Source organism: Pyxicephalus adspersus, chromosome 8 (genome assembly GCF_032062135.1).
Source record: "Pyxicephalus adspersus chromosome 8, UCB_Pads_2.0, whole genome shotgun sequence".
Lineage (NCBI taxonomy): Eukaryota > Metazoa > Chordata > Amphibia > Anura > Pyxicephalidae > Pyxicephalus > Pyxicephalus adspersus.
In genome coordinates this window covers 1,621,496-1,635,898 of record NC_092865.1, presented here as the reverse complement: position 1 = coordinate 1,635,898, position 14,403 = coordinate 1,621,496, and the positions used below count along the sequence as shown (strand labels likewise).

The 14,403-nt window shown below is 43.2% G+C and overlaps 3 protein-coding genes across 3 annotated transcripts in view; 2 read left to right on the top strand and 1 right to left on the bottom strand.

Annotated features, from left to right (window-relative positions):
* LOC140337093 (uncharacterized) overlaps positions 1-1,898 on the top strand; it is a 4,033-nt gene extending 2,135 nt beyond the window's left edge. Inside the window, exons 2-8 of the mRNA XM_072420634.1 lie at positions 6-190; positions 467-555; positions 712-852; positions 930-1,084; positions 1,336-1,456; positions 1,571-1,687; positions 1,797-1,898. Of these exons, the coding sequence (XP_072276735.1) occupies positions 6-190; positions 467-555; positions 712-852; positions 930-1,084; positions 1,336-1,456; positions 1,571-1,687; positions 1,797-1,898 (910 nt within the window). The remainder of the gene's footprint in view (positions 1-5; positions 191-466; positions 556-711; positions 853-929; positions 1,085-1,335; positions 1,457-1,570; positions 1,688-1,796) is intronic.
* Positions 1,899-2,052: 154 nt separating this feature from the next.
* LOC140337091 (uncharacterized) lies at positions 2,053-6,694 on the top strand. Its single transcript, XM_072420628.1, has 8 exons — positions 2,053-2,105; positions 2,220-2,336; positions 2,446-2,543; positions 3,816-3,980; positions 4,472-4,655; positions 4,731-4,913; positions 6,134-6,376; positions 6,578-6,694. Exons 1-8 carry the CDS (start codon positions 2,076-2,078, stop codon positions 6,692-6,694), a joined length of 1,137 nt encoding a protein of 378 aa, XP_072276729.1. The 5' UTR covers positions 2,053-2,075.
* A 3,079-nt stretch (positions 6,695-9,773) lies between these two features.
* NASP (nuclear autoantigenic sperm protein) overlaps positions 9,774-14,403 on the bottom strand; it is an 8,860-nt gene continuing 4,230 nt past the window's right edge. Inside the window, exons 6-14 of the mRNA XM_072420624.1 lie at positions 12,985-13,854; positions 12,622-12,680; positions 11,447-11,520; positions 11,239-11,312; positions 10,935-11,163; positions 10,829-10,841; positions 10,668-10,748; positions 10,011-10,133; positions 9,774-9,912 (exon numbers count right to left, since the gene is read on the bottom strand). Of these exons, the coding sequence (XP_072276725.1) occupies positions 9,868-9,912; positions 10,011-10,133; positions 10,668-10,748; positions 10,829-10,841; positions 10,935-11,163; positions 11,239-11,312; positions 11,447-11,520; positions 12,622-12,680; positions 12,985-13,854 (1,568 nt within the window). The 3' untranslated portion in view covers positions 9,774-9,867. The remainder of the gene's footprint in view (positions 9,913-10,010; positions 10,134-10,667; positions 10,749-10,828; positions 10,842-10,934; positions 11,164-11,238; positions 11,313-11,446; positions 11,521-12,621; positions 12,681-12,984; positions 13,855-14,403) is intronic.

Below are 14,403 nucleotides of genomic sequence, written 5' to 3'. Positions count from 1 at the left end.
TTCAGGAACGTTTCCCCGGAGGAAGATATGCTCCTGATGCTGCGCTTCTACCACTGGCCAGGGGGCAGCACAGCTTGGGCCCCATGGCAGCACCGCAAGAGTTTACAGCCATTATTGGCCAATGAGGAATGGATTGTGGCCTGGACTGCCATCAGACTTACCAGGCCGGAGTCATCAGGGGCAGAAACAGGTGAGAGTATGAAGGATCACTTATTACAGAATTATATACACATAGATAATAATATAATAATAAACAGGATTTATATAGCACTGACATATTAAGCAGCGCTGTACATTAAATAGGGGTTGCAAATGACAGACGGATACAGACAGTGATACGGGAGGAGGAGGGGACGCTGCCCCGAAGAGCTTACGATCTAGCACAATGTATTGGATCATTTTGATGATTATTGTACACAGAATAGGTGAGAGAAGCTCAGAATTGTTTCTTTGTATTCTCCCCCAGATTCTCGCTGTCTGGTCTGGAATAGCGGAGTTCATGATCTTCCTCTGTACCACAGCCCGGCTCCTCCAGCCCTCAGCCTGTCTGGAATGGTGAGTATCTTATAGAATCTTATGGCGCCAGACCTGCCCACCGTATTATGAAATCACCAGGAACGCAGGAGACTATAATAGATTAGCTGGATTTAGAATATTTTTGCCATTTCTGAAGAAATTATTTTAGATTTCTGTAATATTTTCTCTTCTCAGCAACCTGAAAAGTTGGGGGAAATATTTGAGCAATACGGTGATGCCCGGGTGAGGTTTTATATATTTAGCAAAACTCGACCGGATTATCCCTTCCCTCTAGAATCTCCGGCCATAGACAATGACAACATGGCGGCTCCGGAGGTAAGTGCCCTCCTATCCTCTGTCCTGGGATATAATATTCATTCTAGGGAATAATTCCATTCATTCTTCTCATGTAGGGTGCTTATATACCCCATTCCCGGAGGAATCCCCTTGTGGAGCCACATTCACCTACAGATGGTATCACCGTGTACATCGATGGCGCCCGTTTCCTGCCAGACGCTGCCACAGTCACTCGGGTCACTGGGAGAATATTCGACAAAAACTATGATCAGTAAGTTTAAACTACACCGGGGGGGGGCAGCTTTAGATTTAAGCTGTACAGCACTGCGTAATATGTTGGCACTGTATAAATCCTGTTTATTATTATTAATTATAGTAATATTGGGGAACAGAGGTTAAAGAATGGGTTATTCCCCAATATTTGAGTGCATTTCTGTCTCGATGACAACCAGAACCTCCATTTCTTGTACGGTTGTCACAGTAACAGGAAGTTGTCTGCCATGTTTCCTTGTTGTCCTTCAGATTTGGACCAGACATCAGCACTAGGATCGACCTGAACAGTGACATTTTCCATCCACGTTACAGTTATTCTGTGCAGATCCACTCACCCAATATGCCACCTACCTCCACCCTGCTGCTGAAGGTACTGATAGGGAACACAAACATTTATAATGTGACAGAGAAGATTTATATTCCTTGAAATATTTCTATTATATTTTGTGGTATTTATCCCCCCTCCATCTCCTGTGGTGTACAGGTTTATACCCTGGACAGGTTCAGCCGGGAGCTGGCTCTGATTGGCTGGGCAGCTCTAAACCTCTTTGTAGAATCTGGAACAAAAAGAGCGCCCTCGTCTGATTCAGGTGGAATCCAGGTGAGGTCAGAGTGTCCCGTATGATTGGTGGAGATGGAATTTGACTTTACCATCTCTTATTGATATATATATATTTTTTTTAAATAAAACTGTCTTGTTCAATTTTCAGATTTCTTTAAATGAAGGGGGACACCAAATCCGCTTGTACCACAGATCGCCCCCTACTGAGCGGCCCCTCTCTGCGGAATCACTGGCATCGTCTGGGCAGTAAGCATACATGGCATTTATATTCAGAGGGGTAGAATATAAGAGATATGCAGGGGAGGAGTCTGAGTTAGATCAGTGTGTATATCTGAGGCCAGATTTGTTTATTAATTTTAGATAAATAGGGGAGGGTTAGCCACAGATCCACTTNTACAGTTATTCTGTGCAGATCCACTCACCCAATATGCCACCTACCTCCACCCTGCTGCTGAAGGTACTGATAGGGAACACAAACATTTATAATGTGACAGAGAAGATTTATATTCCTTGAAATATTTCTATTATATTTTGTGGTATTTATCCCCCCTCCATCTCCTGTGGTGTACAGGTTTATACCCTGGACAGGTTCAGCCGGGAGCTGGCTCTGATTGGCTGGGCAGCTCTAAACCTCTTTGTAGAATCTGGAACAAAAAGAGCGCCCTCGTCTGATTCAGGTGGAATCCAGGTGAGGTCAGAGTGTCCCGTATGATTGGTGGAGATGGAATTTGACTTTACCATCTCTTATTGATATATATATATTTTTTTTAAATAAAACTGTCTTGTTCAATTTTCAGATTTCTTTAAATGAAGGGGGACACCAAATCCGCTTGTACCACAGATCGCCCCCTACTGAGCGGCCCCTCTCTGCGGAATCACTGGCATCGTCTGGGCAGTAAGCATACATGGCATTTATATTCAGAGGGGTAGAATATAAGAGATATGCAGGGGAGGAGTCTGAGTTAGATCAGTGTGTATATCTGAGGCCAGATTTGTTTATTAATTTTAGATAAATAGGGGAGGGTTAGCCACAGATCCACTTTGTGAGCCCCAAATGCATTTAAAAACCCAGATTTTACATTGTAAAAGTAGCAATGACGTCATCACTTGGGTGTACATAACCCGTGTAGAGAGCAGAGCTGTGGGAGGAACCCTGCAGCTCCACCCACTACTGGCTGCCTGCACAGAATTATAGGAGGGGCGGAGACAAGACCAGTCACGCTGCACAAGGAGAGAGAGCAGCTCAGCCTGGTCTGTATCACAAGTAAAGTTTTACAGTGATGAATCACACGGCAATGTTTGGCATTTACTTTCTAGGGAGCCAAAAGGAGCCCTGTGTAGAGTTATTGCTATATTTGTGGGAGGATGCTAAGTTGTCCATTACATACACAGTGTTTGACTTCTGCTTTGCTGCGCTACACGATGGCTGCACTTTACTGCACCTTCCTAAAATGCAGATCTATGAGTCAGCTGACACATTGAAAACAATGCACTGCCCGTGTGGCTGATTTATTATACACTGCATGGAAAAGGATGCAGTGAGACTGCACATTGAAGAGATGGCTACCTCTGGCCCATGGACCATCCATATGCGGCCCTCGAGGGCCAGGATCTGCAGACATTTTATATTTCTCACAATGAACGTTGTTTATATACAAATCCCCTACGTGGCTCTAAAGAACTGGATTGGTCACATGCACAAATGCACCCCAAGACAACTACGACACTGCAGGGTTTGTGCTGGGATGGGGTATTAATATCATCTAATGTCCCCACCAGAGTCATCTTACCCAATCCAAGACCAATTTTGGAGGGAAGCCATAAACTTGGGACTGGGTATTAATATCATTATATCTATATAGCGCCAACATATTCCACAGTGTTGTACAGAAGAGTCCATAGTCCTGTGGCTGTCTGTGAGAGGAGCTTACATTCTAATATCCCCGCCAGAGTCATCTGACTCAATCTAAGACCAATTTTGGATGGAAGCCATAAACCTGCCATTCTGTTTTTTGGTTGTGAGAGGAAATCGTAGTGCCTGGCGCAAACATGGGGGGGATCATACAAACTCCAAGCAGATGGAGTCCTGGTGGAGATTATGACCGAGGTCACGTGGTAATGATATACTGCAGAAGTGTTAAGTTTCTTCCCTTTCCTCCTCCCCCAGGATTGTCCCGTGTGCAACGTTACTCGTTCGGATCCGGAAAGGAAAAACCCAACATCAGGAGGAGGACCCCACGGAGCTCCCCGAATATTCTCAGGGGGTTTATTACTCAGAGACGGCCCAGCCAACCCTGGGGGAAATTCTCCTGTACAAAGCCATGAACAGCAGGTATATATAAGAGCAGGAAAAAATCCGTAGATTGGATGAAGACAAGTGGATGTGTTCCTGGCAGGGCCGGGGTACTTCCTCTCACTCCAGATGGGGTATGTTGGTGCCCCCTCCGTGGTTTATGAGGGCAATTGGGTTTTCTTTTACACCATGCACTGTGCTGTAAGCTGCCATAGACACTGATAGTAAAATGGATCTGTTGGTCATTTATGTCGATCCTACCAATAAGTTTAGTAATTTTACAATGTGACTACGCATTCTGTAGTGAAATCGCACCCAGAGTTGTCACCTGGTTAAAGGATCGCTCTACACAATGAGATTTTACTCACAGACTGAGGTAACACCTAGCATTTTGGGCATTATCAGGTAATAAGATCTCCCTGTTGTCATTTCTGGATCTGAGGTGTTCCCCTACCTAGGGGTATGAAGTACATAAAATATGGCTGAGTCACCTGAACTTGTCTGACTCCTCCCATTACACACCTACACAGGTCAGTGGTCCAGGTGAGAGAGGTCATTCCACCATTGTCGGGCAGTGCTGGGCAGAAGATGATGTCGGACTTCCAACTTTCTGATTGGGTCGAGAAAACCTTCAATGAGAGGATGAAGAATTCGGCAACTCGACCGTTCCAGCTGTGCTGTGTGTCCCCGTATCTTGTCACCTCCGGACTGGTGGTAAGTGGCCATCTGATTGCGATTGGCCGGTGTGAGGTACCGTATGGACCATGACTGCGCATTGCCTCTCTGCAGGTTTCTGTGGACACAGCTCAGAATCTGCCCTGGTCAGGGCTCACCATGGCTCACGTCTGCTTTAACCCCCCAGCTGCCCTTTACTACGGAGACCCCTGGAGGACGTACGACCACCCTGTTCCCGTGGATGACATTGACTTGGACAGTGATCAGAATTGTCCGGTATGGCGGGATGGATTCAAGGTGATTATACCTGTCAGGATTTACTAACCTCTATGTCCCATTGGGAACATTTACCCTCACTTTCAAGTGAAAAGAAGTTGGCAATAAAAAAGGTATCCAAGATTTCCCCCTCCCCCAAAAATTTAGGATTTGCCCTCACTGACCACGGCCCTCAGGTACATCTATTCACGAGTCTATTCACTCACCGGTTCTTGTGTCAGCCCTTCAGTGCACTTCAACTATTTTTCAATTCCAGAATGTAATTTTCGGGTTGCTCTAGGGCAGGGCTTTCACACTCGAGTCCTCGGGGGCAGGAATTTAGTTTAGACTTTGATTTTAGGGTATTTTCTAGTCTCATGGAATGTTCTTTGGATATTTTTTCTTCCATTCCAATGTTAGGGTATCCTCGCTTATCAATCAGTTCTTAGTATGTTACACCCAGTGTTTGTAATATTTGGCAACTGCTTTGCATTTCCTGGTATAAAGGGGGCCGGCCACAGGAAGTGATGTCACTGCAGGCACCCACTGCTCTACTCTTGTTGGTGGTGCCATTTCCCCAAGTAGGAGGAGCCATAGATAATGAAATATTGGTTGGATTACTTATCAAATGACATAGACAGCCAATGGCTAAATGAAGGAGCACACATAGCAGTCTGACAACGCTGCTAAGGAAAGGCAGCGGCTTAGCATGATCAGCCTGAAACAGGAAATGTTGATACTGGCAGGATCTCCATGTCAGGCACTTTGCAACAGAATCACGAAGAACTGATTTGCTTAGGAATTGTACGCACCATGGAATGATGCCAAACTGAGAAATAGATATTAATACGAACCTGGGCAGCATGGTGGCTCAGTGGTTAGCACTCTGGCCTTTGCAGCGCTGGGTCCCAGGTTTGAATCTCAGCCAGGACACTATCTGCATGGAGTTTGTAGGTACTCCTCATGTTTGTGTGGGTTTTCTCCCACATTCCAAAAACATGCAGTTAGGTAAATTGGCTCCCCCCTAAAGTAGTCCTTAGACTGCATTAATGACATATGACTTTTAGATTGTGAGCCCCTTTAGGGACAGCTTGCGACATGACGATGGACTTTGTACAGCGCTGTGTAATATGTCGGTGCTATATGTAATGAAAATAACAAACACTTATATAAAAGCTGATTTTCTAAATGTCTCTGCGGCCCCGCCTGAATCATGTGACCGTCCCTTGGCCCTCTGTTTTTTTTCTTGTTTCCACTTACAGACTTTTACTCGAAGAATATCCCACAATCATCTGACGCTCATAATCCACCTGCATGAGATCCACTTCCAGGAGAAAGCTGAGCACAGCGCAGAGCAGGCCAAGATGGAGGCGACGTCAATGGAAGAGTGGACACAGGAGTTCAGAGCGGGGTCCCAGGCCTGGACAGCTATGAGGGTCTTCTACAAGAACTACTGTGATCTGGGGGCTTTCCAGCTGCCTCTGTACCAAGGAGCCCCCACAATGGTGAGGGCCACATTGCAGGCTCTCAGGAAGCCCATGGGGGGTAGATGTGTGTGCCCTCATTGCAGACTTTAGAAAGGACACAGAAACCAACAAAAATTTGATTCCAATCCTCCTCTCCTCTATTCACACTTTACCTCTATTCACAAAGAATGTTTTCCTCTACATACAGGAAATTAAATAAAATCCGTTTTCTTCTCACAGTCTGTGCTTCATGCATTAAGATCAGAAGACTGTCGGGCAAAACTGAAAGATCTGGAGCGGAAAAACATGGCGAGTATGAAAAAAACAAAAAACAACCAATCGGCAAAATGTATTTAGAATTGATTGGTGTATTTATCAATCAGCCAAAACATTAAACCCCCGACAGGTGAAGTGATCTGGGTACAATGGCCCCTGACAAGGGTGGGGGTATATGGGACAGCAAATGGTCAGTTCTTGGAGGTGATGCAGAAGCAGAAAAAAAAAATGGACAAAGGGTTCAGATTTGAGCTATTGACAAAGACCAAACCGTGATGGTGGTACAATGAGTCGGGGCACTTCTAAAATAGCCATTCTTGTTGATGGTCCCCAGTAAGCAGTGGTTAGCACTTCAGAAAATTAGTTGAATGATGGACAACTGGAACCAATGGCTCAATGATGGAAGGGGAGGCTAGGTGGGCTGATCCAATCTCACGGAACCATTAGCAGAAACCACATTACTAAAACATAATTCCTGCCATGATAGAAAGGTATCAGAACCCCCCGAGAATCACCGCTTGCTGCGTATAAGGGTGAAGGGGACCTGATGTGAGGAATCCGGTTTAGGACACGAAGATGGCCAGGTGAAACCATTAACCTGGGGAAGAGATGGCAATAGGTAGCACTATGGGAAGATGGCCAGCTGAGGCAGAGTTGGTTATACGGGCCGCAATTAACATTCTAGTACCAAATAAAGATTTGTCTGTGATGGGAGTTCGGATTCACTACCCGTTTAGTCAGAGGTTGGGGAGGGATAAAACCTTCAAGTGTTAGCAGCTGCAGGGGGGAAAAAAAATCTGGCCTCTTGGCATGTCAGGCTGAGCTGCAAAGCTGTGCAAAATTAAGGACTGGAGAGAAAGAAATCCTTTGGCAGGCAAACACTTCTTGTAAATTGTATTCTTGTATATTATGTTGTGTGTAATATCTCTAACTACTGTATTTTTCGCCGTATAAGATGCTCCGGAATATAAGACGCACCCAATTTTAAAGGAGGAAAATCTAGAAAAAAAAGATTCTGAAAAAAAAAGGTCGGTGTGTGGTAACAAATGGAGAAATATTAGATGCCTCCATAAGATTCCTCATTATACAACCAGAATCCCTGATCATCAGACAGGAACAATTAAACTGTGTAACGGTCACACACAATGCACTCTACATATGTTGGGTTATCCACTCACATCGGAGTCAGGTTCGGGGAATTTCTAATAAGTTCTGAAGTCTAAGCACTAAGGAAATAACATTAGAAACCTGCATATATTACAGCTAGAACCAATCATATCCACAGCGAAAAATGTAAGGAGTGCTTGTTAAAGCAGTCTGACATTTATTACATTTTTCCTATTTCAAGCATCATACCCGATAGTGGGGGGGAAGGACAATGTGAGCTCAGATGGGGAAGTGAGATTTAATGCAGCATGCAAGCACATGGGGCAACCAAATTTACCTAATCCAGATTGCCATTAGATTTTTCCTTGTTTATTTTAGTTGGACTAGAAGGTATCACATAGCAAATGTATCAGAGTAGAGATTTCCTCAACGTAAGATGCATTGAATTCTAGCTCCCAAATGATACCTAAACAGTAGTAAGCATAATAGTCCAAATCAGAAGCTTAGACCAACATTTATGTGCCATAAGAACACACAAATTTTGGATGTACTAGGATTTGACATTATGACTGCAGATCCCGGCTTGTTTTTGCTTAGGTTGTTACTGGGGACCTTTGTGTCAAACCTATGAATATCTAATACCTCTGGTATGGAGGAACTTGGCATAGCACTGACATAGAATGGAGCAACCACTACTAGCTTTATATAGGCTCCAATTAGAGATTACACAATAGACAGCATGCTGAGGGGTTCTTTGTTTTCTAGTTTCCTTTAGTTGTAAATCTAGAAAGCTTAAATGTAACTGTAGACTCTCCAAATATTTGCCTTTGTTACACAACTTAAATACAAGTACAAATAAATGTAATTTGAATTTCAGTATCTAAGATCATACTACCAACCACCAAAGCAAAGAGATGCTGCTTCGGAAGCTAGAACCCAAGAGGTGGATTAGATCTCCAGCACCATGAAGCTCCAGCTAAAGATGGATAATTTTATTGCCAACAGCACCAACATATTGAGGTTCAGCATGAACTGCTAAGACCACCCTCTTCTACAATATGCATGTACTGAAATAAAATTCTTACTGCTGTGAGGTCTCTGAAACTCCCATCTTTCCTGGAATTTAGCTGCTAAAAAATGTACTTGCAAGATACATCTCCCAGAACGACATTACACACTGAAGAGCAGCAGTCTTATGGGATGCAACTGGGACGGTGTCCAAAGTCAATGGGTAGGGAAAGCAGTATAATCTACTGCCACCAAAAGCAGCAAAATGACTGAACATTAACAGTCAGTCTATCAAAACCAGAAAGGCAGAGACCAAACTAATCCATGAGATACAGAATAGCCAGGGAGCCGTCTATTTTGAACCTTTCCATTTGGAATTCTCCTTCAAAATTCACTGGTGACAGTCAGGGAGGGCAACATTTAGTCCAAGCTTAAAACCAATAGCCAAGGTCTACTGTCTCAAATAAAGGTTGGGCTTCTATTACTGTGTTTCCCCGATTTTAAGACATCCCCATTAAATAAGCCACCCCCCATTTTTTAAAAAATTATTAGACACTCACCCATGAATAGGACATCCCCCGATATTTGATCCTGTGTGTCTCCTTGATGCTGGCTGCAGCATGTGTCTGCTCCTGGCTGCAGTGCAGAGTGAAACTGAAAGTAACAAGCTGGCATTCTGCACCAGGAAGCAAGCTGTTGATCCCTGCCCTAACAGAGATCCCTGCACTTAATTACCGGTAAGTGAACAGAAGGGGACAATCAATGGCACAGAGTGATCAGAAGGGGACAGTCAATGGCACAGAGTGATCATGAGTGACTTTCAACAATAAATGTGTACTGTAGTCTTCTTCATGGAAGAATAAGACATCCCCTGAAAATAAGACCTAGGGCATATTTTAGGATTTCAAAAAATATAAGACAGTGCCTTATAATCGGGGAAACAGGGTAGTTTTTTTTGCCTCATTGTAGGCTTCAAATGGTGCAAGCTCCTGATGCAGTAGTTGTTGCAATACATCTAAAATGCAAATCACAACCGACACAGAAGTTTAGTTAATCTTTATTTGTTTTACAAAAAGATGCTTTGAACAAAAGTGAAAAAAATACATTTATATACAAAAGTCCCTTTGGGGGTATACATATTATGCAGTACTCTCCACTGTCTCCATTGGTGTCTGGTTCTCTGCCTGCAGGTGAAGAGACCAAGATTAACAGGCAGATAATATATGGTATAAACCTCTACATCCCCCCGATGTTTTATCATTACATGGCCCTCTCAGCTCACCTCTGCCTTCTCCACTTCCTCATTTGTGGGTACCACAGCATCCCCATTCCCCGATCCATTCTCTACAGGTTCAGACTTTGATTTCTTGGCCTCTTTCACAGGACTCTCTTCCTCAGGTTTCCTCTGGAAGGCCAACATAGTGCATTACAACACAGTTCTCAAAAATCAATTTACAAAGCCACCAGAATTTATCAACTGCTGCATTAATGCTAGTGACTGCAACATCTATGCAATATTTGCTTATGGTTACACATGCAATTAGTAGTTCTGCCTTGATGGCTTAGCAGCAGCTGGTAAACCAGCAGCCTATGAGGCTTTTGTTGGACTTCCTCCGCAAAGTTTGTAGAGCCAGAATGCCCCCCAAAAACAGGTGATGAGTGCACGCTAGTGCAACAAGTTTAGCACTTTTTTCCCCAAACCAGACAAAAGTTCTGGGCAGATGAGGGAGCCAATGAACACCAGTGTGTAGGGCTACACATTTGTAGAAGGTAGATTTAGATCGCCATCACCAACTGGAAAAGACTTTGCCAAGGTAGGGTTTAGTACAGACAACAGCAGTGAATTTGGATGTAACCCTGGGGTCCTTACAAGGACAGCTGCTGTACAGTAAATTATGTACACTACTTTTGAGACAGCTTTTTTAAATTGCCAACTCACCTTCTTCCTCACAAGATGTGATATGTCAGATACACAGTTTGTAACTGGTACAGTGCTGTCCTCACTCTTATCTGCAGGAGCCTATAACAAAAAAAAAAAAAAATTCTTAAACCTCCAAACTACTGCCATTTCTGCTTCCTGAGGATATAGATATAGGCTACCCAAGTCATTACACTTTCAGAGGTAATCAGAAATGCCAGTTACCTTTTGCATTTATGTAGTGCACACCCAGAATTACCAAATTTTGAAAATTAATATTCTCAGTACAAGTAGAGGCTTTTTGCATGGAGAATGCTTTTGCACTTACCCACTTTCTTCTCTATGACTTCAGTGGACTGTGTGAAATGACATATGGCACTATCATGCTTGCTGCTGTAATGGTAGGCCAAGGCCAGCTGGTAGTGAGTCTCAGCAAGGAGTCTGTCATGCTCCTCCAGGTTCTCCTTCTGGATGTTTAGACACACTAGGAAATCTTCTACTGCTTGACTATAGTTCTCTAGAACAGAATGAAGCAACATTAGCACACAATATGTTAAACCAAACATATGTAGAAAACTTCCAAAATTCTCACCTGACTCTATACAGACTTCTCCCAGCTTTTCACAAGTTTGTGCAACCTTTAGCTTGGAGTCCTTGTCCTGCTGCCTGCAAGTAAGGTAAATATATTGCAGTCAGATTCAGCTTTCCCAAAATTTTGCTTGGACATTTTACAGAAACTAGACCCATTGTTCAATGAAAACTTACACATTACTGATCATATGTATGCCACCAAGAATTACCTCATATATATAACCTTAGAGAGGTCCAACATCTCCCAGGCCAGTTGCAGATTGCTAACTTCTTCCTCATCCTCCTGGAGGAAAAAAAACAAAAAAAACTGGTAAGCTTAACTATAGCACCATGCTTCGATTATTAAAGGGTCTGGTTTTAGTGCTCCAATTTTCAATCAAGGTGTAAACTCCAGACTGAATTTGCTATGGATCCATGTCCTTTATTACGACAGCTACATAAATGAAGGGCTGGGGTTCAAAAAATGTTAGACAATTGTGGTAATATATAGCAGCCATGGCCCTACAGTGCAGAACCAGTTTGCTATGCATTATGAATTGTTATGAATATTAGCAAAGTCAAAGTTAGACATATGCAGCACTAATATATAGTGTTGGGAAGATCTACACCTGGGCAGTATTAGCTTCTAATACCAAAAGACAGATACAAAAGTCCACAATGATAACCTGTTCCATTTTTCAGTTAGTGGCCTAGAGAGCCCTAAAGGCATCATTTCAGAACGTTGCAATCAGTAGACTGATCAGGAAATAGCCAACTGACTGCTAGTCACCCAAGAGGAGTTTCAATTGCTCTGGCAGTCTGAACAGGTAGCCCCCTGAGTTAAAGACATCTGACATACAGGTGACTCCTAGATTCAATGGGGCTTCCCTTGTGTGCAGGACAGAGGCTGGATGGGGGCGGGTCACATGACTTGAAGAAATCCTTTGATAAACACTGTGAGGTTGTTTGTGATTTTAGGGACTGAGCTCTTCTGCAAGCTCATGTAGCTCTTTTAATGACCAAGACAAACTGCAGCTTTTTTGGATATCAAAAAACAGCTTGCTCCAGGAGTTAGGAATGTCTAGGCTCCATAAAGTTTATTTTTTTGCTTTGTTTGTGATTAACTCCAGTGAAGATTTTATACATAACTGACACCACCTAATATGTTGACAAACATCTGTGCTAGTGGCATTTATTAAAATAATGTACCTGTTCTGACTTGCATATAAATTCAACTGATGAAACCTACAGTCCCCATCATCTTTATGTAACTCAAGACAACCTGTATATATATTTGGATGTAGAAAAACTGATACTAGAAGATGTGAATACTTGAAGGCACATTAACTTGTGTCAATTCATATATGAAAATTTAACAGGATGGCAAAATAAGGATTCTACCAACCTTCTCTTCTGTCCCTTCATTCTCTTCATCTTCAGATTCTCCAGAGTCAGATTCTCCCTCTAAAATGAAAAAATCCATGGATTAAAATCCTTACCAGCTTTAATAGAAGGTATACTAAAGATGAAGTCACATGCAGTGTCAGACTAGGCCATGTGTAACGGAAGAACCACTGTGCCACCAACACCAGACTGGATTGTAGTGATCAAACTGCTGACTTCAGACTCAGGTGCCAGGAACTCTCCAGACCATCACTGACAAATCAGTTTGTTAGCCATGCCTGCAACTTAAGGTTCTTCAGGCATAGAATCAGGTAAAGACACATCTTCACCTGCTGACACCCTGAACATGTCACAACCAAGTTACCTTCAGCCTCCATTGGCTCAGCTTCTTCCTCTAGCCCTTCAGGCTTTTCCTTTGTCCCAGCTGAGGATTTTGTAGTTTCAGTTTCTTCAGCTGAGGGTTTTGTAGTTTCAGTTTCTTCAGCTGAGGGTTTTCCAGTTTCAGCTTCTTCAGCTGAGGGTTTTCCAGTTTCAGCTTCTTCAGCTGAGGGTTTAGAGTCTTTAGACTCTGGGGTTGTGGAAGAGGCAGCCTTTTCAGCTGGGGCTTCAGAGGAGTCTTCAGTCTTCTCAGAAGCTTCCATATCCTCATCTGCAGCTTCTGTCTCTTTAGCCTTTACTTCACCTTTTGCCGCTTTAGCCTTCGACTCACTAGCACCTTCCGCCTCCTTATCCTTAGATTCATCTTCAACAGCCTTTGACTCACCGGCACCTTCCGCCTCCTTATCCTTGGATTCACCTTCTTCAGCCTTTGACTCACCGGCACCTTCCACCTCCTTATCCTTGGATTCACCTTCTTCAGCCTTTGACTCACCGGCACCTTCCACCTCCTTATCCTTTGATTCAACTTCTTCAGCCTTTGACTCACCAGCACCTTCCGCTGCCTTAGCCTTGGATTCACTGGCACCTTCCACCTCCTTAGACTCATCTGCACTCTTCTCTTCAGTTACAGCCTCACCAGCAGTTCTCTTCTCAACCGTCTCTGAACTGGATTCAGTAGCATCACCATTTGTTGTCTCTTTAGTGTCTTTGTCTTCAGATGGTTTATCTTCTTCCATGTGTACATCATTTTCTGCCTTTTCATCAGTGCTTGGCTCTCCTGCATCAGATTTTTCAGGTTTCTCCTCTTCAGCCATTGCATCATAGACCTGTTCTCTTAACTTCTTCCTTTGTTTCTCTAAAAGTTGTGGAGAGAAAGCCTTCTCTTTTACTGACGAGAATTTGACCATTTGTAAAAGGCATTACATTATAATGTATGGGACTAAAACATTCATACAATCACAACCTCAGGTCAGAAGAGACTGGGTCCCTGCACATCAAAGACCAAGTATGCAATATAAATGAGAAGCTTCTAGGAGTGACAGCAAAGTTACCTTGTATTGGCATAGACTAAAGAAAATCTGCCCCTGTACAAAGCATTAGCAAGGCCTTGTTACGAATGTGCAGTTCAGTTTGGGGCACTAATTCACAATATGAAACTAGGGAAAATTGACAAGCAAGTTTAAAGGCCTGCTACAAGAGCTGGACTGCACTATCCCCTTCAGTGGCAAAGATGATCACCTTGTATAAATAAGTTTTTTTATTTCAAGTTTTAAACTTTTCAAGCTTAAAAATAGAGCCTGCATTTGGGGAGTTTATATTAAAAGCTGTGCAAATATGAAATGCTCCATGGGACTTTATTCTAGTCAACTGTTTGCTTAGATCAGCATTTAAACCTTTTAAATAA